Below are 27,969 nucleotides of genomic sequence, written 5' to 3' on the forward strand. Positions count from 1 at the left end.
ATTTATTTATTGAATTCGTACATAGCTCGATGAACTAAAGCAGTAAAATACAGTACAGTCTACAGTATACATAGTTGCACAGTTAAAGTTGGTAAGCACTGGCAGGTATGATTAGGGCAGCGATAAGATCAACAACATTCTCATAAACACCTGAGTTCGGTGGAACGAAAGACCTAATTTAATTAAATCATCAATAATCGATCTATTTGATTCTTTTCTCTTTTTTTTCCCTCCCATATTCTTCAATTGAACAACTTCATCATCCGCTTCTTTCAATCCTCTGCTAGAAGGATACTGTACGTGTACTGTACAGTACTTAAAACTATTGGAAAAGCGACGAAGCGATGATGACAAACTGATTCTCATGAGCGAAGCAGCTTCAGAAGATTCAGAAGATGGGACGACAGATGACCGCATTTCACGAACGTGTCGATGGTGTTTCGCTATTCGATGGACGTGAATCTTTTCGAGAGAACCATTCGGTTATTGAGGACTGAAATAATTGTATTTTTATTAGTATCTGCATCCATAAACGTAAATCTCAATCCTTAAAATTTGAAATGGTATTTTCAATCAAAATAAACTGAATCATTTTTTCCCGAAGAAAAAGAAAGAATTTCACGTATGTAGTTTGAATTTTTCAGGCATTAGTTCGAAAAAAACAAGACTGCTACCACCTTCTTTCTTCAAAATTTTCAGGATTTTGTTTATCATTGTTAGTCGCAGAAATATGTGAATAATTGGCCTGCATTAAAAGTTGGTTAAAGCTTTGTTTGTTGTCATGTTTACACGCAAAACATGGGTTTAATGGTCATTTTTTTCCAATAAAAAGGTGCGAAAAATTCCCGACTTTTTTCATGGAGCCGGAAATTCTTCGCACCTACTCATTTTAGATTTTGCTTTTCACTGTTTTAAGACTTTTTTTTACTTTTTCTAGATTTTAAACTTGAAATTTTAGAGATACATTGTCGGAAAATTTATATTTTATTATTATTACTGTTATATTATTATATCTTTTTAAAATATTTTTCACAAATTGTCTTTTTAGCAAAATCTATGCAGCAAAAGCATGAATTTTTTTTTATAGAACTGAAAGACAAAGAAAGTTTTTTTTTTCAAAGCAAATAGTTTACAATAAAGCGTTCTTGAAAATCCAGATACCCTAAAAATCCATGAACAAGTCCGCTTGAATTTTTGGAAAAAGACGTAAATTTTCTAGTTATCACGACTTTTTCTGCTTGACAATGGTTTTCTTACGAGTTTTTTTTATTTAAAAAAAAACAAAACATTACAACAAAAACAAAAACAACTAAGTTAGGGAATATACTGATAGTGACGGTGACACTGATAACGTTCACTTTTTCAAGCGGACCTATTGATTTATGGGATTCTAGCGGAATTCTTACCTGACTTCCCCAAAATGTGTGCTTGAAAAATGTATCATAGATTGAGGTAAGTGCACAAAGGAATGCAGGGACCAGTACTAGGCCATGAATAAGACCCAACGTAACAACAAGAACCATCGTTTTGACGAACACCTGAAGAAGTGTTGACTGTTGATTTCCATTCTGTTTACAAGGATTTTTTTTGGATCTGCACGGATTAACGCTCGACTTTTCTTTACCTCGCTCATGTAACTTCTCACAAATAATAAACATAACACAAATAGTATGGTTGAGAGGCCACATTGCAACAGTGGAAACAATATAGCAGCTAACGACCTAAATTAACTCGGATTCACGTCTGGAACAATACGTATGAGGTCATCTCTCTCCCTCATTTTAACCTACCTTGCTACTCGTTTAGCCGGTGTAGAATCTGGATCTTCAAGACCTTCTCTGAAGTAGTGAAATGTTATATGAGCAGGAAAATCCACACTGAATCCAATGGACATTATTGTTGTGGCCATAGAAATCGGATCAAGATCCACTCCCCAGCAAGATAACATGCCGAATACGCCTGTAATCGCGTTAGTAGTAAGGAAACCATAATATTTAAAGGCAGCGTATCATGAAACCGACATAGTTGAGGAACCTGTGGGAAAATATAGAGTTCGAGGTGTAGATTACGAGTATGAGCGTTACTGCGCCCAGTTCACCCTGACCATGCTTAAAAACGGCGTGGGAACGGCATTTGTTCCTGCGAGGCACGTTAGAACGCCCCCTCCTGTAGACGCGTCATGAGCGAGCGGTCAAAGATCAATGAGGTCTCACTACGGTAACGTTCTGGTTCCCTCTACAGCCTATTCATTGGTTTTACTTGAATAGGCTTCTGAGGAGACCTTATTGATCACGAACCGCCTGCTCATGGATGCGGTACGTGTGCATTCTAACGTGCCTCGTAGGAAAAAACCCCGTTCTCACGCCCCCTTTCAAGACGATTATGATTAAATGGGCGCGGCCACGCTCATACTAGTAATCCACACCCCGAACCCTATATTTTCCCACAAATTTTTCAACTATGCCAACTTTGTGATACACAGCTTGCGAAAGGGAAACAAGGGACTGACCAATACAAATCGATATAATCGATATTGTTGCGACAATAACTGTGAACAAATTGTACATGAATAAAAAGCAGACGAGCATCATACATAGTAGAGTACAAATCGATGTGGAAATAGTCGCTGGTAGCATGGAATCGAGCTGTAAATTTGTGCGGAATTGTGTAATTTCTATTTTAAAAAATGTGTGTGTGTGTACGTATTTGTATAATTTCCTTCAAAAAAAGACGGTAGATGACATATTTGAAGTACCTGATCCAAGAATGGGGCATAGTCGTCAAAAACGGACACATTTAGATCGGGGAACGTGTCGGCAGTGTGACGCCATCTAGAATTTAGAACGTATTTCTCAAAAAGCTTCATGGATACAGAAGGAAATTTCCTAGGAGGGCGATTTTTTTGTACCTTTCTAGAAGTGTTTTTCTGAAAATGTTGTCGCCCATCAATTGTCCATGATACGACACCGTCACCCAAATCCGTGTTATCCTGTAATTTTTTCCAGTGAACATATAAAAAAGTAAGTAAGATGGAAAAGAACGAGTTGTAAGCTTTGGGGGAAATTTCTCTCACGTTCCATTCTCGTCGAATTTCACGAAACCGTTCCAATGTTTAAATTCAGGCCATGAAAAGAACGGTTGCATTGCGGTCTTCGAAAATGCGTCACTTCGATTTTCGGCCGCTTCCGCGCCGAAAGACTCCTCTTCTTCATGTTCCACCATCTCTTGGAAGAATTTGTAATCACTGGAAAAACATCGTTGCTTTTTTTTACCACTCTTGCACTTGCGGAAACCCGAGGCTTACCGAACAAAATAATGACTGAAATTAGCTCCAAGGCATTCTGGATATGCTTCAAATCGTTCCACAAGGCTGTTCAATTGATGAATTCGGTTTGGATCGTTGAGATTTCCTGGCTGTAGATTCGGAAGAGTGAAAAGATCATAATTAAAATAAAATAATCTATAAGATTTAACTACAAACATTTTGCACGAAGATACTGGCCATTGTGTAATTAACGAGGACGTAGTGCTCTCGTAGATGGTTCATCTGAAAAAATCTTAATTATTTTTTTTATTTTTTAAAATTATGGCTTGTCGTATTGATTTTTAGTAAGTTGTACATGAAGTTGTTAGAATCATTTTATTTCTACTGTTTTATTATTTAATTTTCATTTTTTTCTATTTTCAGGGCGGGTGTAGCGCAGTCGGTAAGAGGTCCTGCTGTGGCTGAGCGATCGATAGGAGGTTCGAAGTGCTCACCAAGCCTTTCATCCCTTCGGGATCGATAGATTGGTACCAGACTTGTTTGGGAGGACAAAAACACTGACTTGACTCATCGGCTAGCCCCCGCAAGTCATTTTATAGGCCAGTTGCACGCGTTCGTGAACCTCAAACGATTCTGAATCTTGAAGTGAACGTGGTGGCGCGGGTCCCAAGCGGATTGGTTAACACCGGACACTTTATCGTTTGTCGTTTTACTTTATTTTTATTCTATTTAACGTTCGAACGTTCAGGAAAATCACATTTTTCACTAACTGAAATGTGCAATGATTTGCACCGTATTCTAGGAAGAAATCTGGAGAAGAACGACTGTCCATTCAGTGTGTAAAGTACACCAACCATGTCCCCATATGTTCTTTTAACTCACATTACATATTCCTTTTTTTGGTGAATTTGTGATTTGTTGCGAAGAAGAACGTTCACAAAGCACAGAAAACGTTCAGAGAGTAACTAATTGTTAATATCAATATCGATTCATTGATTGATGTGCTGGTATTGATCGCTATGATATGTTGTGTTGTTGATGGGCATTATGCTGATATTAAATTATTCTGTTTATTTATTCTTATGAGCTACTCGACGCTGGTTGTAATTTTTAAAATTTTCAATTTTTTCTTAATTCTTACTTCATGTTGCAAAATTTCAGATAGTCGCCAAGAAATCAATTAAATCCATCCTTTCAATTAAATTTTAAAAAATTAAATTAGGTTCATCCCAATTTATCCTATCTAAAGTTATTACTATCAATAATTGTTGTACGTTGTGAAAGCAACAGTAAATATGCGATTTTTTAGAAAAAAAAAAGGAAGATTATATGGCTATGGAAACAATAGGGATTTTTACAGACACATCTTATTATTTCGAACATCGCTGGAACTAGATATTTAATGCAAAAATAGCTGTAATAACGAACTCAATAACTAACTAAATAACTGTAAACAAAAAAAAACCGTAAATGAATTGTAAATAACTAAACGGGTGATTAAATAACTGTAATAATTGTACTTCTGTATCAAAATGTCAAAACCAAGTTAAACGGCAACCACCGTATCATGACCGTAATAAATATTGCGAAAAATTAGTGATTTTCAAGTGAAAACTCATGTTTCGAAGGCGTTTACCCCAACAAATTTAAGAGCGCTGCGCTGACGGCGTAAAGTCGAGTACGGATCCTCGCACCCAACTTCTCCGATGCCGTGTCGATCGATATTGTGGTTATGTCCCATAGATAAGGGTCCCAGAAAGCATTAGCCTTCGCTGTGTGTGTGCGCGTCGCTTTAGGCGCGCTGAATTCGCCCAAAGGGGACTTCACACAATTCTCCATCTGCATTTTCTAAGATTATTAGGCCCCTCAGAGGATAAATCACTGGTCTCACCAAAGAGATAGCAATTGATTTTCCAGGATTTTTTACAGGATTCAAAGGGATAACACCGAAACCTTAGCAGTTAATTTTTAAAAAAAAGTTGATATTAATTTTGGGTAAGCTCAAACAAATCAATAGAAAAGCATATAAATAGGTAAATAAATGAATGGATAAAAAAAAACAAATAAATAAACTTCAACGTTACCTCTATTAACGGCGAGTCGTGCAACACCAACTTATCCGCTGATAAGTTCACACGTATCTGAGAAGCGGCAAAAGCGCTAATTACCCAGTAAAAACATAAAACGATAAGTAGAAGGATTGATGTGAATTTGCTCGATAACCATTGTGAATATTCGTCAAGGACATCGGAAAACTGAAAAAAGAGAAGAAAAATTCGACAATCGATGATGCGTGGGCGAAATATTTTATTCATGAATATTTCATGAATATTTTAGGGCCGCAGAAAAAAGGGAAAAGAAATCATCAGTCAGAAAAATAGAAAAATCACCATTTCCTTCTTCATTGTCATCCACTGTGGATCTCTATTCGTTTTTGAGGCTTCACGCATTTGTAGATCACCTGTTATTGATAACGATGCGGCATACATTGTGATCTGAAAATCATGTGGTTATCGATTTTTGAATCAATATTTAGCTAGTCTTTTTTGTTTTTTGTTTTCAAATTTTGTAATTGGTTAATTTTTTTGGTGGTAACGATGGTAGTTGCGTTAGACAAGCACAGATTTCTCGAAAAAAAATGTCTCCAAACTTTTCTTAACTTTAAGGCTTTTAAAGTTGAATTTGAAGTAATATTGAGCTTAAAAAATTGGGAGAATCCAAGAGAATGTTCTCCTACAGAAAAAAACACAATACTTTATGAATGCGCGAGTAATATTAATTTCTTAGGTCGACGTTGAAGGAGAAAAAAGAAAAGGAGAAGAAAAAAAAAGAGTAGATCAAAATCTCGCCATGGTAGACCAATAAAATAAAGTAAAAAAGTACAAACATAAAGAGAAGAGATGACAAAGAAGAAGAGATGACTTACAAAAAAGATAAAATCTTAGTGAATTAAAAGACAAACATTACACTCCCTTCATTCTTTTCTCTTCATTCTTTTCATGTTCTTCCAGAAATTGAACTTAGGGCTTCCCATACGTGTGTCAACGATCAGAACTGGTACTAATCCCCAGTTTTTCCCTTCGATTCGACACAGCACAGAATTTCCAGAACTTCCGTCCGTGACTATTTAGAAAATGTAGCGGCACTGAGAGCGAACGAAATCGATCTGCGGCAAAAAAATTCGACTACTTGTGAAAATATTTATGTGCTGAAAATACTGGAAAAAATGGATGAAATGCTTTTTTTCTAATTTCTTTCTTTTTCTAAAAGAAAAGGAAGAGGAAAGACGAGAGCTTTAGACAATTTTTAGCATTTCACAGATATGAAGACTGGAGGAGCTCTGGTCACGAGATGAGAGAGAGATGGATTTCCAAGCACGAGCAGGGAACAAATAATAAAATAATGCATTTTATTTGCTAAAAAAACAAATAATCTTTTTTTTGTGTTTTTATTTGTTCATTTACTTATTTTTTTCTTATCCTTTCTAGTTTATTTTTTCCCTTTTTTATTTCTTTTTTGTTTAACTAATAAAAACATTATTATATTACACTTCATTATTATTATTATACTATATTTAGAATATTATTAAAAATTTTCGCTTGCTAATTACCTGATAAATAAAATCAAAAAGGATAGCCGCTGAATTTCCCATACAGAACAGTTGAATCTCTGGCGTGGGTGTGTAGATACCAACGAGGAAGGCGAGGAAATTCGTGAGTGACGTGATGGCCACCGATGGGCCGACATCCACTAGCATATGAGCGACCCTGGAAATATAAATATAAATAAATGTATATATAATAATACACAAATACAGCAATATATTGTAGTAATTTATAGAAATAAATTTGTTATATGAATATATAAGAATATAGTACATGAAAATAAATAATAAATAAAAATGCTTTGATGGAAAAAGAAGCCATCAATGATTTGAAAATACTCGGATTTCTGAGATCTGCAAGCGACGTGGATCTCTCTCTTATATATGAATAATAATACAGAAACAAATATATTATATAAGTATATAAAAAATATAGCACATGAAAATAAATAATAAATAAAAATGCTTTGATGGAGAAAGAAACCATCAAATATTAAATAAAATCAAATAGATTTAATAGTATCAATAATATCAAATAGATTTGAAAATACTCGGATTTCTGAGATCTGTAGGCGACATGGATCTCTCTCTCTCTTTCCGATGTAAGGATGGATCCGACGCTTACCTCTCTCGTTTTGTCATCGTTGGATCATCGACGGAAACACGCATCCATGAATGCATCATCAAATAGGCATCGTCGACACCTGAAGAAAAAAAAATCGCTTGTTCTTCTATCGAAGAAACCAAGGATAGCTACATCGAAATTTTCGAGTGGAAATGGATCAAATATCGATCGATTAGGTGATGTACGCTCACAAAAACCACTTACCAATAGCTAGAACCAGGAACGGAGTGACACAAAGGATCGTACCAAATCGAAATCCACACCAAAATAGAAAACCTAACGCTGATGATGTGGCCAGCAGAGGACATATACAACCGAAGACAGCTTCAATGATCTTGTAATTGCTCCACTGAAAATTTTAGAAAAGTTGAACACCAACCTTTTAGTTATATAAAAACCTCTTTTAATACAATTTTATTATTCTTATTTATAATATTTATTATCCTTTTATTATCCTTATTTTTTGTAGATCTAAAGAATCGCACATGTGGTATTTACTGGATTTAGATCCATCGTTAGTGTTTATGAGTTCTTGTGGAAAATTTGCCTCTGCTTTCAATTAATTTTGACACTAATGAATGCGAATTCAAAGCTACAATAGTCTACGAAACAAAAACTCAGAAATTCCAGGTTCTCTAAATATAATTTTATCTTTTTTTTCCGATTTTTCTATATCTATATCTATTTCTATTTTTATTTTCTTCTTTTTTTTATTTTCTAATTCTATTTTATTTGTATTTTCTTTCCAATGAGAAAATAAATGTTAATTTATTAACATTTCCAAACATTCTTAAATTCTTCCTGATTTCTACACAAAAGTCAAGGTATCTGCAAGAATTCAGAGATGTTTGAGGAATCAGAAATTTCTACCATTTCATTTTTTTTTTTTTTTGCAATTTCATGACCTAAGCATACAAAACTTAAAATGTAATGTGAATCTCCAAATTTTCAAAATTTACTGAAGAAAAAAAATTAAAAGTTGGAAGCAGATAAAAGATAACGGTAAATAAGGATAAATCTCTAGATTCACTTAGTGCGTAGTAAAGGTAGAATTAATAGATATTGATTGATTTCATAGCGTTAAAGGTGCTACAACTCCCTAGTATTGATCGAATCTCCTAACGTACTACTATGGTCGGGGACAATATTTGAAATTATTTCATTCAGGGAATTATTTCATTAAATTACAGTAATAATGCAATTTATGCGCCCGAATGACGTAACCATGAACTAATCGTTCGTTTCAAAATGAATTGTGATTTTCTGAGTACTTTTTTTTTAGGGAAAAAAAACAGCGAGGTCACATCCCCTGTGTTTTTTTCTTGTTCCCTTTCAAAGGAAGAACGTGCGCGCCACGTACAACAACGTTTCCCTTTCTGTCAGAATGTTCTCGAACCAGCTAACCACGATTTCGCGCAACGTTTAAGCCGCCGCCGCTATTACGCGTACGCGCATACGATTTTATCCATTTTTGCGCAGATCGCACGTATGAGCTACGACGGAGGTATGCGAAAATCGTTACGGCTTTTGCTTTGGGCGAAAGCGAAAAATACAGGAAAAAAAGCAGGAAAAACACAGGAAAATAAAGCAAAAGAAAAATAAAGCGAACGAACGGTTAAAATCTATCGTTTTCATGGGAAATCTGAACTGCTACCGTACTACTCTAAGTCCACTTTCATCAGTTTAGATGTAGAGACTTTTCTTTCAAGGACCTCATCCACGTTTTCTTGCCTATACCCAGTTCAAATTTTTAATAATTTAATTTTTTCAAGTTAATTTAACTTTTTAGTTCGGATTTTTTTATCTTATTTAAATTCGCGTACCGAAAAAAAAGAGTTTAGCGTTGTGTGACATGGTTTTTGAAAGAGCATTTCTCTCTCTACAAAATAGTGTTTCTGGATTTTTTCCTGATTTCTTGCTAATTTAATTTTTGTTAATTTTTAGATCATTACTTTAAATCGTTGCTAAGAGTAAAAATTATCCTATAACTCAACAACTCAACTCAAAACAACAACAACAACAGAACAATTACCCTCTAAGTCTCGAGTTGATCGTTTTCTTAAGCGAATTTCTCTCTTTCTTTCTCAGAATAATAAACCTTGACCTAAATTAAATTCACAGGAAATAAAACAAAAGAATTCGTTTGTAAACGATTAAAAACTTAATTAGCAGTGTTTTGACAGTTTTCGTGCAGAAAACAAACATCCCAGCGTACAATACAAGTATTTATTGGCGATCAATGAACATTCAATGTTCTCGGATTCGAAATCGATAGATTTTTTCCCCTGCTGGTAGTCTCAATTTGATCAATAGTCTCGCGATTGATGGGCTGATTGAACAAAACTTGATCCGAATGATTTTTTCCTCTATTCTGTTGTTTGCTGGGATTTATTCCATTGCTGTGGTCGGAGAGATAACCAGAAAGGGGGAGAAAAGAACAAATTTCATTCCTAACCATAAATGTCTATGACAAAAGAGTTCTCTCCGTAATGTCAACAAGTTTTTTTTTTCCTCCTCCCGAAACATTTGGATGGCTGAATTATGTACTGAAACATTGAAACAAACGTTCATCGCTCATCGTTCAGCGAGATGATTCGCCACGACAGCGGGAAAATTTGTTCAACGCCTTTCCTATCTTTTCTATGGATGTATACAGTATGCGGTAGAATTTATAAATTTCAGGGATTAATGATCACATTTAGGAAAGATCAGTCTTTATTTTTTTCTGTTCAACAGGCAGTATTTGTTTGAGATTTAAGAAAGAAAAAATAAAATGCACGGCGTTTATCAATTCCTACGGGGATACGCCTACGCATTTGACTTCAACTCAGGACAATCCGAAGTTTATGAACGAATTTGAAATCTTACAATGACTTCCGGGGGTTATCTGATGTCTCAAATTAGCGTGTTTACCGCCCTAGACGAGTCCGATACCATTTTCAGTAAATAAGTAAATAATAAATTTTATCGTTCCGTGACAGATAAGAGACTCAGTTGGCACGAGAGAGGTTTCGAACCATTGATCGGGCAACCGCAGCCGAAACTTCTCCTGACTGCTCTACGAACTTTTCTTGCTTCTAATATTATAATATTAATAATATTGAATACTCAGACCGCATCAGTACTCCAAGTCAAATTGAAAAAACTATGATCAGGAAAAGTCCTGAAAAGAGGTGAAGGAACCGTAGCAATTAAACTCATGGCTAAATTTTTTAACCGTTCTGTAGATTCGAAATTTGCTTTAGAAGCGCATATCTCTTCCAGACGAACATTACATGATTTCCAAAGTTTTGCTGTACTTACTGCTGCTTACTTTTTACTTACTTTTATTTTCTATTTTTTTACTTTTTTCAACATCTAGTTACTTTCACTTTTTAACTCTTTTACTATTTTCAACTTCTACTTACTTTTACTTTTTACTAAAAATTGTAATTGCGACTCATATTGCACCACTAAAAACCCTGAACAATCCTCTGCTGACTAATTATGATAATATTTTCTTATTTTATACGTTCTTTTCTAAAAAAAAAATAAGAACTTGGTGTTCCCGAGAAATTGTGGGATATTATGGATTTTATTAGTCATTAAACTATAGTCCACGCCAAGCCAAAGCAGCGCAAGTTCGAGCTCGCTTTATCGAAAAAAAATGCGAACAAAAACTTCCGCTCCATCCTCCGAAGGACGAGTGTCCTTCAGTAACTAGCTTCCGGAAATTGTGGAAAGATTAGTGGTCGTAGGGTAGTCGTATTTTCGGCTCACAACCTCAATTTTCAGGTCTAGTGGAACTTAGTACAACATAATTTAGCGAGAAATGCTGTGACCTTAGCTTTTGCCACATTTCAAATAATTATACACACACACACACACACACGAAAAGTTAATCAATCAAAGAATTAATGACTTCCCCGAAGCGATTCAGGAAAACCAGTCTTTCCTTGATATGAAATCAAAGAATGATCAATGCTACGCGTAGTTTTTTTCTTCCGAATCAAAAACTGAAAATGTGATTGTCGGATGGGGACAAAGGTCGAAATCTGCTGCTGCGACGTTCGTAAGAGAACAAAATCCTTGATTTTCCTGTAGAAAAGACTGTAGCCAGGCTAACTGCAGGTTAAGGAAAGAAACATATTCGGAGAAAAAAACACATAAATATAAGATACACAGAGTAAGATTCATACTAGTCAGTGAGAAAATCGGGAAAAAAACCCGGCTCCTGTGTGTTTATCCAGAAATAAGGTAATATACCTCGCTGAAATTTGTTCAGGTTGAATTCGGAAGAAACGACTAACGCGCAGTGTTTATAGATGTTAAATTTTTTTTAGGAACAAACCGATGACGAAAATTTTCCATTGATTAAATATCACCACAAAATTTTATTGCAAAGAAATATTCTCTTCATATTTCTGCTACGAATCTAGTAGAGAGTGAAGGAAAATCCAGAACTTTTCGTCAAATTATTTCTCTGTGCAAAGCCTACAAAAATTTTTGATCCTAAATAATTAATTACGATAAATAAAATAAAACAAATAAAATAATTCGATGATCGAAGGTCCCATTCGAGGAATAAAGTAAAAGGAAAGAAATAAGAAATTTCTGGACCGATGATCACTTGTAGAGTTTCTTACCAGTATAAAAACAAACATAAAAGTTGTTGTCCACTAAGGACCTCTTAAAAATGCAAAGTACAAATTTTCGAACCAAACACTTCCATACCTGTCCCATTTGCATACTACTGTAGAATACAGTAACCACTGAGAATGAGCTCATAATAATAAATCCAACGGCAAGAAATGGAAATATGGTAAGACCTGTAAATTCACTTTTATTAAAGAACATATGATAATAGTAAAAAAAAATAATAATAATAAAATAAATTATAATATATTATATACATACATAGTATACAGATAATAATGATAACGATAACAGCAATGATATAATCAAAATACTTTCAACACAGAAAATTCAGAAAAATACTTTTAAAAAATGCAAAAAAAAAAAACAAATTATTTAAAAAAAAATTCACTCAGAAACGTTTCGTATAATTTCATGACTCTTCTATTCCTTCTCCTCAAATTCCTATCACGAAACTAAATATGAAAAAGTTAAAAATATAAAAATAAAATAAATAAATAATAAATGAATAAATTTATCAAATATGTTTTTTCATGTAATCAAAATGCAACGGAATTAAATCCGGATAATTTTTTGATCATAAATTTTATGCGCCCCCCATATGAACGACGCCGCCACTAATTGTGCGCGAAATTTCTTTACATCATCGTCGTCTAACATCTTTTCTTCTTCTTTTTTTCCCAAAAATCTCTTACCGGTTCTAACGATTTCGTCCGAAGTGTACGTCAGCGAAAACGCATAAATGTTCAACAACTCGGAGCGCATCTCTCTGCAAAACAATTGAAATCACGGAACACAAAAAAAAAAGACACATGGAGAACAGGTTAAATAATATCTAAACGAGAACATTTATCATTTATGCTCACTTCAAAAAATATGCAGTCACTCGTCGCTCATAATCCTGTAGATCGTATTTATCCCAGTTTTCTGGCAGATTCGCACGATATTGAAAGCCGACAACTTTCAAAAATTTCACAGAATGATCAGTGTCATTTGTTTCGACTCCAAAAAAATTCGGACTAAGATCCAAATCCTTGCCGAGCACATCCATAATCGGAAAGGTGAGCGTGATCGGCTCATCCAACACGGACGAGTTGACTTTCATCGCTAAACCATTCTGGAAAAAAAATTCTAAAAATAAGAGAAAAATCTGAAAAAAAACATTCCAGAAATAAAAATTCTTCGAAAAAAACTACTGATGACAGTGCGTTTTGAACGCGATAATCCAGGAATTAATGGAAAAATCATCGTCAAAGGAGAAACCCCCTAGCGATTCCTCTTTTTCTCCACAAAAAATACTGGCCTGCTTTTTTTTCCAAGAACACATTGGGATAGAAAATTTGTGTTTAACATCTACAGAGCTATTTTTTTAAGTATAGAAGATAAAAGAAAGGAAAAAAATGAGATATAGAAGAATATAGAATATAATAATATATATTAAGAAAGAAGCAAATAGAATTGGAATAAAATTTATATTCAACCAGAATTTCTGGATTTAATATTGAGGATGCTAAATGTAATTAAATAATGAGTTTATCATAGTAAATATAAAATATAGTTTTAATTATAGTCGATAGTAATTAAATGAGTGAATCATAAATGCACCAACACATAGCTATGATACGGTATTTTAGAGGTTTTTTTTTAAATGAAAAAATCATTTTCCATTCTTTTTTTTCAATTTTCTCCTGTTTTCCACTTTTTCTTCTTCTTCATCATTTCATTTCCTTCCTTTTCTTCATTTCAAGCGAATGACATATAGATCACAAAATATAGCAATTTCGATGTCTCATGTGAAGTGATTACTGTAGGATTCCGATGAGAGTACTGAAGTGATTACTGTAGGATTCTGATGAGAGTACTGTATTGATTGCGCTGCTTTCCCATCAAACCCCTGAGTATTGAGCTGTTTAATGCGCTGATCACAATCAACCAGTATTACTGTCAGGAAAAAGGTAGCGTTTCTTTGTGTTTCCACATTTTTCCGTACTTTCCCTGGACAATAACACATCCCTCTTCCCATCGAACGTGAAAAGATTACACTATACATGCTCCAGAACCCAACAGCCATATGTTCTTTTTTTTCGCTTGGCAATAGTACATGAAAAGTGAAACGTTGAAGTTTGAGGGATTGCTTTTCCCTTTTCCAGAAATCATCATCGTGATGGTTCGCGCGCGTTTTGCGATCTCCTCTTTTTTCCTGGTGGACGGACGGGTTTTCCGGCTATTGTAAGCAGGATGTGGTATTTGTTGTGTGTACGTACGCACAAATGACCTTGATGAGGGAATAAAAATTTCGTTTCCGTCGCTGTCTCGCTTGGATTTAGGGCGGAGCGGAAACGTCCGTCCGTCCGTCCGTCCGTCCGCTCGTTCATACGTCGATTTTGAACCTGATCTAATGCCTTTCGTTTACACTTACTTTAAATTCATCGGATTCCGGGAAGTGTAAGAAAAAATAATGATGTGAAGATGAAGATGTCGGCGGCGGAGAACTCACATAAAACTGACGAATTGGTTCGTTAATTTGACAGAACTCTGTGCACAGAGTGTAGAAGGATTCGCCTCGATGAGTGACGTTAGTGGCAGCGTAGTCGAGTTGTTTGATCGTTTCACGCATATGTTCCACTCGTGCCATGGATCCACCATCTTTTGCCACCGCAAACGCAAAAACCATAATCGGATCACGATTTGCTGCGAAATATTCGTTGTAAACGGCGATTTCTTCTCGGGATCGTGATCCGTGCGGAGTGTAACCTGAAATGTATTCAATTAAAGTGGATTGTGGTCTAAAAATTGTAGTTGTAACTCTACTCTTAAGGATTTTCTGTGATCTACTGCCCAACTACCGTATATGGATACTATTAATAATTCTATTAAAGGCATCACCCCAGGAATCCGAGGTGGTACGGATTTCAGGTGGAGTATCCGTGTAGGGGATGGTAGATTATGGAGAGCGGGATGATTCTGTCCATTTCTTCCTAATCGCCGTAAAAAACGGCCCGGACGATACGGCTTCGAGCGTTCCGGCGTGTTATTTTCTACGAGGAGTTCGATTGGAGCGCGCTAGCCGTGTGCACGCGCCGCATCATCCCGGATTAAGCTACGTTTTTGCATTGTTTTTTCTTCGAATTAGTTCTATTAGAATATCGTCGGGGGATCTTTGTTGTTGTGAAGAACTGCCAAGAGATCTTCTTTTGCTATTGTGAAAACCGGGGCGTGCGTAGCGCAGTCGGTTAGAAGTTACGCCTCCTGCACGATCAATCGGAGGTTCAAGTTCGCCCCAGTGCTCACCAAGCCTTTCATCGGAATCACCTTCTCTCCATAATCTACGATCCCGTATACGAATACTCCACCAGAAATCCGTGCCACCACAGATTCGTGGGGTGATGCCTTTAATACTATTAATATGACCAGGAATGAGAAAAACTAAGATCCATGCGGAAATCATTTCAATCCAATTAATCTTTCCGATTCTAAAAACGGAATGGGAACTTTTAGCCATTATAATCTGAACAACAGCGGATATTAGATCATTTCTTTTATGGATGACAACCGGATAACATTAAGAGATGCATGACGTAATTAATCGGCTAGATCCTCTGAAATGAATAGATGATCCCCAAAAAGATTATGGAAAAAGCGTATCGTAGCATCATAAAGCAACGCAGCAGAAAATTACGAGGTATTGGGACCTCTATGGGACAGTATTACAGAGCGCAGATGACGAATATGAGCGTGGCCCCATTCAATCCCCACTAATAATTCTAAAAAAACAGCGTGGGAATGACATTTGTCCCTACGAGGTACGTTAGAACGCGCCACCGTTGCAGACGTTCCGCTTTTCTCAGGAGTCTATTCATACGGTTTTACTTGAATGAGCTGCTCAAGAGACCTCATTGTTCGCCGATCGCTCATTCGTAGATGTGGCGCGTTTTGTGCAGGAGCGGCGCGTTCTAACGTGCCTCGTAGGGCATAAGGCTGTTTCCCACGCCATTTTTCAGGACGATTAGGGGAAATTGGGGGAGATCACGCTCATACTTTTAATCTAAACACACCCCAAATATTTCGATTATTATCTCTTATTTATTTTATTTACCCTCTATATTTTTATTATTTTTACTTTTTATTTTTACACAAATCCCAACGTCAACAACTCCGCTATATGATGTCTTTAAACGGAACTTCATCAAAATATTCTATTTGTAATAAAATATTCGTAAGCTTTGTGGCATCTCTTCTCCGACATCCTTGGAAAATGAACGAAGGTCCTAGAAACCCTGATGATCCACGGAAAAAAAATACTGGACTGCTTTTTTCCTTGAAGATTACCCTAGTGATTGGTGGGGAAAAAACAAGGAAAAAAAACTAAATAAATAAAAATGAAAAAAATTATTGTTTTTGTTTCTTTTCCTTTTTTCTTTCTTAATTCTTGGCAAATTTGACTTCTTCTTTCAGGAAAAAGACCAACGAGTCTTCTTCAAAGTGAACTTCTTAATCTCTCTGGACATTTTCTCATTTCTTAGGCGCACGCTGGTCTCAGTAAGGATAGGGCACCATCTCCATCGTTTCAGAAAATTCTTTAATCGTTCATTTCTGGACTTTTTCGTGACTGAAATGTATTTGCATGTAAGTGTTGCTTTTACGGAATAAGTTTGGAATTGTGGACGCTGCGAATTCTGGATGACAATCTGGATAATCGGGAGGAGCGAAACACTATGTAGAGGTGTTCGCCGTACATTTTTTTGTGCGTTTATAGTTGCTTCTATTGCCCATTGTCTTGTGTCTCTCTCCCTAATAAAGCGTTTAAAACCCTAAATGCACTTTCTAGAAGAATCCTTAGATCTTACAAATACCTTACGGATAATAAACGATGCGTTTCAGTCTTTGTCTTTTAGTATTTCTTTCGTTCCGTAGCCGTTTCAGTCTTTCTGGCACGTAGTAAAAAGCAAAAATCGCTGCATCATCTATTTTCTATGTCTAGACAGTTGAAAAATCTTTTCTGGAACGACTGTCTCTAATTTTTACGAACGATTTAATCACGTACAGACGATGAAAGAATAATGAAAAAGGAAATAATTCCGTAAACAGACACTTCGTACAGAAAAAAGAAACAAAAATATCGGAACTCGAGAAAAAGAAAGAGAAAAGATTTCGAAAACGTTTTGAGCAAAAGCGAATCGTAGCGAGCGATGGAGGCGACAAAAATTTAGATTTTTCACCTAATACCATCCTTTTTGTCCCCCTTAAGCTCACTACAGAAACATTCGAAGCGATGTTACCTTCGAGAATGTTCTGCTGGCTAAAGACCCGGATAAGCTTTTCTAATACTTTCAAATCTCTTTGTTAGATAATACTCGCTCGTGCCGTGGTCTCGAATCCTCGGGCGGTTGTCATAAAAACCGGATTTTTCTTATTCTGTGCGCTTTGAGCGGTTTTACACAGCAGCACGCGGTAAAATCGTACGTTGCTGAAAACCGCTGCGATAAATTTCACTCGGGTTCTGTTGGCATTCCATGACCGAAAGATGAAAAGCACAAAGAAGAAGAGGTCAGCCAAACCTGTTCGAATATCATCCTGTTGAGGTGTGAATGGGATTTTTGCCGAGCAGAGGAGAGTAAATAACAGCGTTCCCTAGAAAATAAAATTTAAACAATAAAATAAAATAGTAAAATACAGTATGATAAGTAAAAAGTACTCTCCAAGTAAGTAATATAAAATATAATATAATAATAACTGTTTGAAATCATACTACAGGTTTTTTAAAAAGAAAAAAACTGCTGAGAATTTTTGGAACTTCTGATTTTGAGTTTTGATTTTGGGGATGGGGAAAAAATGATTTGTCTGGCTACGCTAATTTTGTTTAGAGATTTTAAGCCATTCGGATGGATTCAGAACATAAAAAAAATGCTCATGTAATAATATATGTGCTCTGTCATTGTACATCCTCCTCATAATCCTCTTAACGATAGCCAGGTAGGTGGAAAATCCAGAAAAAGGTACTCTAGCGTTCTTCAGTGGAAAATTTGTCACCGAATGTAAATAAGGGTAAACGATCGGGAATTCTTAAAGGTTTCTTTAAAAAAAAATTAAAATTTCAAAACCTATGTCGCGTATCGATTTAGCTTCACGTGTAAATTGTTGTATGGGAGATAAGGAGTGTTATAAATGGCAATGAGTGAACAGATCTATCCATAAAGAAGGAAAATAAAAGAAAGGAAAAAAAAATTATCCACGGGCAGGTGAGTTTTAGAGGAAAGCCGTTAAAGTTCTAGTTTTTTAAATGTAGCTTAGACTTTGAAAGAGTTTTCACTTTAATCCCCGGAAATAAAAAAAATTGGACACTTATAATTATTTATAAGATGACCTGATATTTTTTCTCGGCACTGTCGATCCAACTATTTTTCCTTTCGTCGTCTCTTAACCCTCAAGTATGTAGAATTTGTCGGAGAATGCGAACTTTATGCGGCAGTTCTTATACTGGCGCAAAAAAATCATCACAGACCATCTATCCAAGGTCTTTTATCTATTTACCGTAACAACTTTTTTTTTCTTTGCAAACATTCTATTCGAAAACTTCGAGTTTGTTTTTTTACGTTGAAAAGCATTCCTTCATTTCATGAGAGTTTTCTAGTAGAACTCTCGAGCGGTCACCTTTTCGAGGACAATGAGGAATGGATGGAAAAATCGACTACAGCTTAAGAATACGGTCATTATTATAGCGTTAGACGGGAATGTTTTAATGCATGAAATGTACTAAACAGCCGGTAATGTAAATAAATATATAATGTAAATAATAATATAAATATAAGTCGTCGTGGAACTGAAGTGGAACGTGGCTTAATCCTTTTGGGATGTGGAAGAGCTCCCGATTTTGGAATTTAAAATGACAGCCCGTGGCGAGCAAAACGTTATTGCGTAAACCATAACATTTCAAAATTTTGGAGACTCTACCTTGAACCAGAGACATTCTCTAAGACGTATCATTCCAGGATTGGTCTCATACACGATTTTTTCGCACTAGTCTCTAGGACAATTTCTCTTTTTCGCACTAGTCTCTAGGACAATTTCTCTTAATTGGATTTTATTCCTAAAAAAAGAGATCAACATGACCAAACTCATCGTGGATGAATCCCTAAGGGATGAGGAAGCGCTTTCGATTTAGGAATTGTGGGACAGAATGTCTATTTTTACTAATTGCACAGCTTTACTACTTTACAAAGACTTGCGTGGCATTACCTGACCCATTAACCCATTTTTTCCCCGAATCCGTTAAGTACAAAAAAATTAGGAAATCATGAAAAACAACCGTTAAAAAATGTTCGGGTTCACCGATGAACGGCGGCGCTGTCATCGAAATGTTAAGGTTAATGTACTTCTTATCCCCTTTAATTCTGCTACTGATTCTACTCTGACCACCAAAAGAATGAGAAAATTGGTTGGCTTTTAGCGGGATCGAACCAACGAGGAGCACGCAAACGAACTAAGGAGTTCAATTCACCGGGAGTAATTAATATTCAATTAATATTAATAGGTAATTAGAATATTATAATAATGGACACCTTTTAGATACCAAGTAAACAACTTAGGAACTCTGTTAGCTCCTTAAAAGATTTCAATTCTTTGAAATTTGTTTTTTTTTTATCAGTTGAGTATCAAACAAACAAAGTAATTAATTGTAATTGTTATTCTAATTGCAATTAACAAACTAATAGACACTAAATAAATATAAATTTCCGGGAAAACATAAGGACATCACATTTATTGTTGGTCTGCCATCCGAACTATTATTATCTCTGCTAGGATACAATTCACTGTCATCTATGTCCCACAGTAGAGTCTACGAGTTCTAGAAAAATGTTTCTTTTATCAAATCTCTTCAAATTTATCAAATTTATTAAATATGTACTTGTTATTACTATAAAAATATTTGTCTGTACAAATTTGAGAAATTACAATTACAATCTAATCACATTTTCCCGAGAGAATATCAAAATTACTTCAAAATGAGCCAAAAAAACACACATCGGCGAAACCTATCAAAAAGTTTCTGGTGATTTACAAAAATTAAAAAAATTAAAAAAAAATAGATAAAAATAATAAAAATAGCAGTTCCTTCTTTCTTTCCGTCTACGATTCCTTTTTCTTTTAACAAAAATAAAGGCAAAAAAAAAATTACGAATTAAGGAGAGGTTAGTGCTTTTTTCTTTTTTTTGGTGAAAATACTTCTAGGACAGATTTCAACCAAACGAAAGTAATTTGCTCCATCATTCTAAGGATAGTGAGACCAGTAATGAGATTACTTGAACTACTTAGTAAAAAAAAACTCTTTATGATAGGTTATGGTGAAGAAATAACGAATTAAAAAGGGATTTCAGTGTCTCTTTCTCTTTTTTTTAAGAGAAGATACTTCTAGGAAAGAAATTCATTTTAAATGACAGGAATTCCATAAATCGAAAGATAATAAAACTCTTGCAATAGTAGTTTCACATAACTTGAATGCCATCAGGCTCTAATATACATAAAAGGGTAGAATTACAATTTACAGTAATCACTTACATAACTTTTTTTAAAAGTGAACAATCCTTACTGTCACAGACTAATATTAAAGTTGAAAAAGATAAAGAACTTTGTGACTTTGTGTATTCTTATCCGTATTCTCTATTCCTTTTTGTACTCTTTTCAATCTTTTTTTTAAACTGTGAGTAATTTGTTATTTTTTTGCCTAAATTAAGCTCAAATTCAAAAATGTTTATGTTTGTGTGTGACAAAGTAGTGTTTTTTCAAAATTAAAAATTAAGGATAAAAATAAAGGAAAATGATAAAATAATAAAATTGAAAAAACCGTCCTATTGGCAGATAGGCTTCGATAGACAAGGAATTTTCAATTAAATAAAATTTATGTTAAATTACAGAGTTAGAATTCAAAAAAAAAAATGAAAGCCATATCAAACTAAAGTTTCCCTTTCAAAAAAAAAAAATGATTATCTAGATTTAAGAACAATTTTCATCAAGAAACTATCTTTATATTCAATTCTTATTTTAGATGCAGGATTAAATAAATTAGAGACGTTAGCTGAGACAAAAACTGCACTAATCTGCATTGCAAAAGGGTGTCCTGAAAAACGCGTACACCAAGGATAACCGGACGCGCTTAGAACTCATTTACATTTCTATAAGTTTGAGAAGAGATCCAATTCGGGCTATTTCAGGAAAAAAAGCTTACTAGGAAAGGAGAGAAAATCTTTAGGTACCAGTTAATATTACAGTTCAACGATATTTCTAAAAGATTTCCAAGGAAAAAATTATTATTAAAAATTAGCGGCAATCCATATGATGTTATCTGGAACTTTCAATGTGATGGAATGTGGAACAGGTGGAATTTATGATGATCGGGAACCGATGAATTGATGGAAAACGACAAGTTTACGTTTCTTTCGAGTAATTTCCTTTTTTCAAGGAACGATGGGAATTTTTATGGGATTTTTAGGGAAAAAATTATTGCAAAGCAAGGAGTAAGCGCATAAAGCGGTTAAGGCTTTAATGATGCACTTGTTCGATCGCTCTTCTGCTTTTCGGAAAAAAACGTAGAATATTTAAATGGATTTATACATTTATTCATTATTATTATTATTATATTATTACATTATTTATTTATACATTAATTTATTTTTCCTTTTCTTGTCCTTTTCTTTTTTTCTGTTATGTATGTAGAAGGAAAATCAGCAACTAAATGTTTCAATTGTTGCAAATCTCCCGGCCGGACAATTTCCCACAACTACGACGTAAGGACGGATGGACGGATGGATGGACGGATGGACGGACGATGATCGCCGGCGATCCCCGCTGAACATTTACGAGAAACTTGTCGTCACCGAGAAATGACCGAGTTTTTTTTTTTGTCCCCTCCACATCACATCATTAGGAATCGACGTAATATCCGTTAACTTTATGATGCTAAATGTCCTATTCTCATAAGATAAGACTCTATGACCGGTCTATGACGATCTATGTTGTGTTAACTGCTAGAAGAAGCCTCTTCTGAAGACCCTCCATCGATCCACCAGCTGAATCCGTGTCCGAATCCGAGTCCGAAACCGAAAAAAAATCCAGAAAAATCGAGAATCACAGTCTTCTACGAGTCCAACTGAGATCAGTTTCATATGGAAACTATGTCATAGGCATTGCGATCCATGCAATCCACAATAAACCCCGTACGGCTATGTCACGAAAAGTAAACAATTATTGATTTTTCGTTCAGATGGACATATTCCATTGAAGAAGTCGTTGAAGAGATCTCTTCTCGCAAATTCTTCTTCTCGAATCTCTTCGTCCTCGATTCTGATTACTTTTAGAACTATATTTGACTGAGCTATGGGTTACTGTATTAAATCAGTTACGTAATTAACGCTAACTTTATTAGGGAGGTTTAAAGCTATATAAGGATATAGGGATAAGGGACGTGACCTATCGTGACATTTATATTTCTGGATGATAACGTTCAGTCTGGATGATGCGCCTATTTTAAGAAACTGAACAATGCATGACCGAAACCACAACAGTTTGTGACGAATAAGTGCATTTAAAGTTAGTTTAATGTTTTAAGCCACAAAACACGGAGACGGTGACAAACAAAGGGAACAGTTTTCGCTTAAACATCGGCTAGAAAAAGATAACAGATGTAAAAGTGTCAACGAAAGAAACATCCGATAAAATTCCATCACCAATTCCAATCACAAACTCTTACAATGTCAACAATGTCTATGATATTCTAGTTTCGGAGAAGTATAAACGATTTAAATACTTACATATTCATAGGATATTTATAAAATACGGTCAGAAATTTTCCGAGCGCTTTCAGGTGTTTCTATTACTACTATTATGTTGAAAAAAAAAACTAAAAAAAAACTTAGAAAAACAAATTATTAGCAAATCAGTGATTGAAAAAAATTCTAAAGAGAAATGATTTCTCCAGTGTTATCTATTAACCATTAGAAATTTCTTCACTTTATATTTTTATTCCTTCCTTATATGTATGTTCAGTTCATTTATGTATTTTCCTGTTGAATAAATTCGAAAAAAGAAAAAAAAATTCCATCTTTTCAGTACTTCTTTTTGTATACTTCTACTTGATTAAGAGTCTTCAGGTACTTTTTATAAATATGTTTTTTTTTTTAATTTTCACGTCAATCCATCTAAATTTGCCTATATTTCATTTTTAAAAACAATGACATTATACTCCATAATCTTTCCGGGTCTAAAAAATCCAATTTTTTCGGATATGAAGTACAGTAATCTATTTTAAACTCTAATTAAAAAATACATTAAAATATTTAAAAAATCTAATCTAATCTAAAATCTAAATATAGAAAATCTAATTTTTTTTTTGGATTCAAATTATCCTTACAACTAGATGGAGCTATAGCTTCCAGAAGCCTCTTCTGCTTTAAAGAAAAAATAATAACACAATGTATCACAATTATAAAATTGAAGAAAATTAAAGTGTTAGCTGGGAAACTTCCAACGTCTCCTCTTTCGATTCATATTTGAAAAATATCAATGTGAAATTGCCGGTTGAAATCGCCTCGTGCATCTTTCTGAACGATATTTATTTCCTCTGTTCCCTAAGCGATTATTTAAAAGAATATTTCGATTTTTATTTATTTCAATTCTCGTTAGTTACTATTAAGCCACATCTATTTCGATGCAAACCTAATCCAGATAGTACAAAACTTAAAACACAACATTTAAGCTGCGCTAACCCCTTCCGGGGTCAGATAAATCCAAGTACTGGACTTGACGTGGAGAATAAAAACATGTCGGTTGGCTCCGAAACTCATCACAATGGTTGCATCCGCATCCGTGTTCGTAAACCCCTACAAGGTCACTGCGTTCTGATTTGAAATTGAACGTATTGGTGTATTTCAACGAGATTTTCAAACTCTAAGCACTTCATCCCTATTTTTTCTTCAAATTTCTATTATTTGAAATCCAGAACCGAAGCGTTCAGAATGAATTACGCCTAAACGAACTCTTTTGAAGTATCATTCACATTTTTTCGGCCACATACAATAATCTATGCCGGAAAAATGGAAGTTTGATGATAAAATACAACTAATAATAATAATAATAATAATAATAATAATAATAATAATAATAATAATAATAATAATAATAATAAAAATAATAATAATAATAATAATAATAATAATAATAATAATAATAGACATGATATAACATGAGCGATAAAAATTTATCGAACACATTTGAAATAAACTCAGCAACAGCAAAAGACAGTAGACGAAATTTCCCGAGGTGGCGAAGAGAAAATATCAAAAAAAAACGTCGACAACATTTTGATCTAGTGCCGAAAAAAAATGTGATAGAGGATTTCAAAAAATCAAGTGTCATAGAAAAATAGTCTATGAACGAATCGTAAACACATCAATTTCAAAGTAGAAGTAGAGAATAATATTTTTCTTTAAGAAAAAACACTTCAAAATCTTGAATTTCGACATTTCTTTTTTTTTCTTCAATTCCATTTTTAAATCTCTTTTAAAATCACCCAATTCTATGCGTGGAAGTATCCTCTATTATTGAGTGTATGTATATCAGCATTTACATGTATAACACTTAGGTTTTTAGCTATTTGCTCCATTTTCAATTTTTCACTTATCATGCATGCACCTAATGCACTATTGCAAGAGTTGCCCTTCAAATATCTCTTTTTCCAGGGAAAAAAAACTCGGAATATTTTAACGCGGCCGAACAATCGTTGAGCGTTCACAGTCCACAGATTTTTCTTTAAAAAAATTTAAGGTGATCCATTAGAACAGTGGAATACGACAAAACGTGATTCAGTCAAAGAATTCGCCCAAGAGCATCGCCTCGTGATTTCCAGAAACTATTTTTTCTCAGAAAACAAAGCAGGTCTTCCAAAAATACGCTGATGTCATTTATATGATTTAATGACTACTTTCCATTTGCTTGTCACGATCTTTTTCTCGATCCTTGTGAAAAAAAAATCCGTATACTTTGATGGTTTTGAAGGTTATCCTCGACAACCATCATCCATTGTCCCATTGGCTACGCTATAGTTATCACACATCGTCGATGTCGTTGTCGGTGTCGGTCGTCGGGGTACGGGGGAAAAAAGTGCACAATGCGTGGGCGTAGTGATTGTGTGTATGTTTGCGTGTGCAATGGCGCAGAATCCAACAAAACCACATCACACACGTCCACCTTCTACGTCTGGAGGTCATCGACAGCGCAACGAGGGGAACGTGAAAAACCGAACGGCGACGTCGACGTCAACGTCGACAACGACAACCCGAGACGTCGACAGCAGACGGGAACGGCTACAGTTTCTCTTTTTTTTCCACCGTAGCAATAACTTTGGCACTACGTTGTGATAATGCGTGTGTGTTCCATCCATTAATATTTTAAAAAAGGGATCCACACACATTCTTCCATGATTTCCATTGCAAACACCGAGGTAATAAAGTGCACTTCGCGTAGTTCGCGGGGTTTTAGTTTTATTGTTACAAGCGGATTTGTAAGTATAAACGAGAGGTAATGGTAGCGTCGAAACCGCACATAACTAGATTTGGTAGCACAGGAAAAGGATACAGAGGAAAAAGTGAGGGAATTGCGGCGACAGCGGACAGTACTGGATCCCACACGAAAACGTATTCGAAACATCCTCAATAGGATCGAGTCGATTTTGATCCATAGATTTTTGATCTACGATTTGTGGCCTTGCTGAGGAGGTGTTTCATATTTCAACAAACTACGCAGGAAATATTCTCGAACGTCACGAATTTGTGAAATCCTCGAACGCATCCAGAAAAGGTAGATCTATGAAATACGCTTTCGCATACGAAAAATCTTGCGCGCTCTTTAATTTTAGAGGAATCCAGTATCAGAACGGCTTTTTTGACCTACTCGATCTTCGCGGACCACCGCCAGTGGGTCCTATTGCAATCAGTGGCAACGTTTTCGCATGTCAGCTCTTTTTTTCTCTTTTCCGGTGGTTTTTTGTCTTTTTTTCGTGCAAAACATGCATGATTTTCGCCAATTGCTAGAAAAAAAATTAAGTACATCTTTTGGATAAATGTGCGTAAGTTGCTTGGGGTTAATCCAATCCGCCCACGCGTTCGACTTCAATTCAGAATTGTTTGGGGTTTACGAACAAATATCCAGGCAATACCCTGAGTTGTGGGGGCTAGCCGGAGTGTTAGGTCAGTGTCCCTATTCTCCAGATGAATGTGGTACCAATTTATCGACGATCCCAAAAGGAAGAAGGGCTTAGTTGGCACTGGGGCAGTTTCGAACCATCAACCGTGCAGTCATAGCGGAATCTCATAGCAATTGCGCTACACCCATCCAATGTACCTAGACCTAACTTAGTTAATTAAGAATTTAATTGTTCATTAGGGTAGATGTAGCGCACTCGGCAAGAGGCTCCACTTCCTGCACGATCGATCGGAGGTTCGACTCCGCCCCGGTGCTCACCAAGCCTTTCATCCCACCGGGGTCGATAAATTGGTACCAGACTTGTCTGGGAGGTGAAAAACACTGACTTGACTCATCGCTAGCCCCGTAGGTCATTGTATAGGCCAGTTCGTGAACCTCAAACGATTCTGAATTGAAGTGAACGTGGGGTCCCAAGCGGAAATGATACGATTGATGATTAACGCCAGAGACTTTACACTTTATCACTTTTTTATTGTACATTACTATGGTAAAGGCGGCGTGGATCGTATTTTTCACTCGTAGAGGCTGATTCTATAGGTTCTTGCGTATATACTATAGTATATAGGTTAAAATACATCCTACATCTGATCGAGTACCGAAAATTGTGGTCGGTTCCGGTGATTAATCAAAATCTTCGACAAGACTATGGATTTTTCATGATACGCACACATTTTCGGCGCCGCATACGAAAAAGAACCTTGACCACGTGAAGAAAACTAATGCAACTGTTGCTGTCATCAACAGAAAACACAAAATACTTTGGTCAACATCAACATTTGTCAACGTGTTCTGCAAAACGTATGGAAAACAGAACACAGAGAACGTATTTGGAATTTGCGGGTTGCAAAAATTGTACCATGGTTGACGGATCCTTCAAAAATTTCACCAGCGCGATGACTGAGTACTGTAAAAAGACGTAAGATCAACGATAATAGATGAAATCCAGGCGAATATCGTCAAAATAATGAAAGAAATGAAAATATCATACTATACATTCGATCACAGTTTTATAGCTCTTAGGATAATTTCCAGTATTTAATGAGATAGTAATTATTATATAAATTTATGAGGAATTGAGGCATCCGTAGAAAGAAACAGGAAACGATTCCACATTAACGAAAGTATAATATAGAGGAAAAAGAAAAGAGGAAAAAGAAGAAAAAGAGCCACGAGAGATGGAGTCCACACGGTGGTGAACTGTGTTATATCCATTAAGAACTGTCTCCTTAAGGACATTAAGAGTTTGCGACAGAAAGAGGTGAAATCCTTGGCGGGAACTGGGTAAGAGATTACGGACGAGCTCTACCTTCGCTAATTAGGTCTTCATAGAGGTGATATTTAAAAATACTTGGATAATCGACGTCGTCGAAATCGTAATTCTTACCGCAAGCACAAGTTTATCATGATCAGCGACGAATAGGCCAAGTTTACGGAACAGGAAATTCAGTAACCGGACGAATCCCGGCGTTGCCGCAACCGATTTCGTCGCCTGCGCAGTCATTTTGGACTTAGAGCGGTAGGCGGAGCGCCCCGGCGGCGGTGGACGCGTTTCGTTTCGACGAATATGGTGGTGGTGGTGGTGGGGGG

The 27,969-nt window shown here is 35.5% G+C and overlaps 1 protein-coding gene across 1 annotated transcript; it reads right to left on the minus strand.

Moving 5' to 3' along the window:
- Positions 1 to 418: 418 nt before the first annotated feature.
- On the minus strand, positions 419 to 27,883 carry RB195_000162 (uncharacterized protein; the record flags this gene model as incomplete). Its single annotated transcript, XM_064196345.1, has 21 exons — positions 419 to 493; positions 1,407 to 1,538; positions 1,625 to 1,721; positions 1,791 to 1,959; positions 2,510 to 2,645; positions 2,756 to 2,831; positions 2,909 to 2,989; positions 3,074 to 3,244; positions 3,305 to 3,414; positions 3,482 to 3,547; positions 5,350 to 5,520; positions 5,656 to 5,760; positions 6,876 to 7,032; positions 7,495 to 7,573; positions 7,699 to 7,843; positions 12,208 to 12,302; positions 12,825 to 12,898; positions 12,996 to 13,246; positions 14,627 to 14,883; positions 17,688 to 17,760; positions 27,767 to 27,883. 21 exons carry the CDS (start codon positions 27,881 to 27,883, stop codon positions 419 to 421), a joined length of 2,637 nt encoding a protein of 878 aa, XP_064052226.1.
- Positions 27,884 to 27,969: the final 86 nt, after the last annotated feature.

Source organism: Necator americanus, chromosome IV (genome assembly GCF_031761385.1).
Source record: "Necator americanus strain Aroian chromosome IV, whole genome shotgun sequence".
NCBI classification, from domain to species: domain Eukaryota; kingdom Metazoa; phylum Nematoda; class Chromadorea; order Rhabditida; family Ancylostomatidae; genus Necator; species Necator americanus.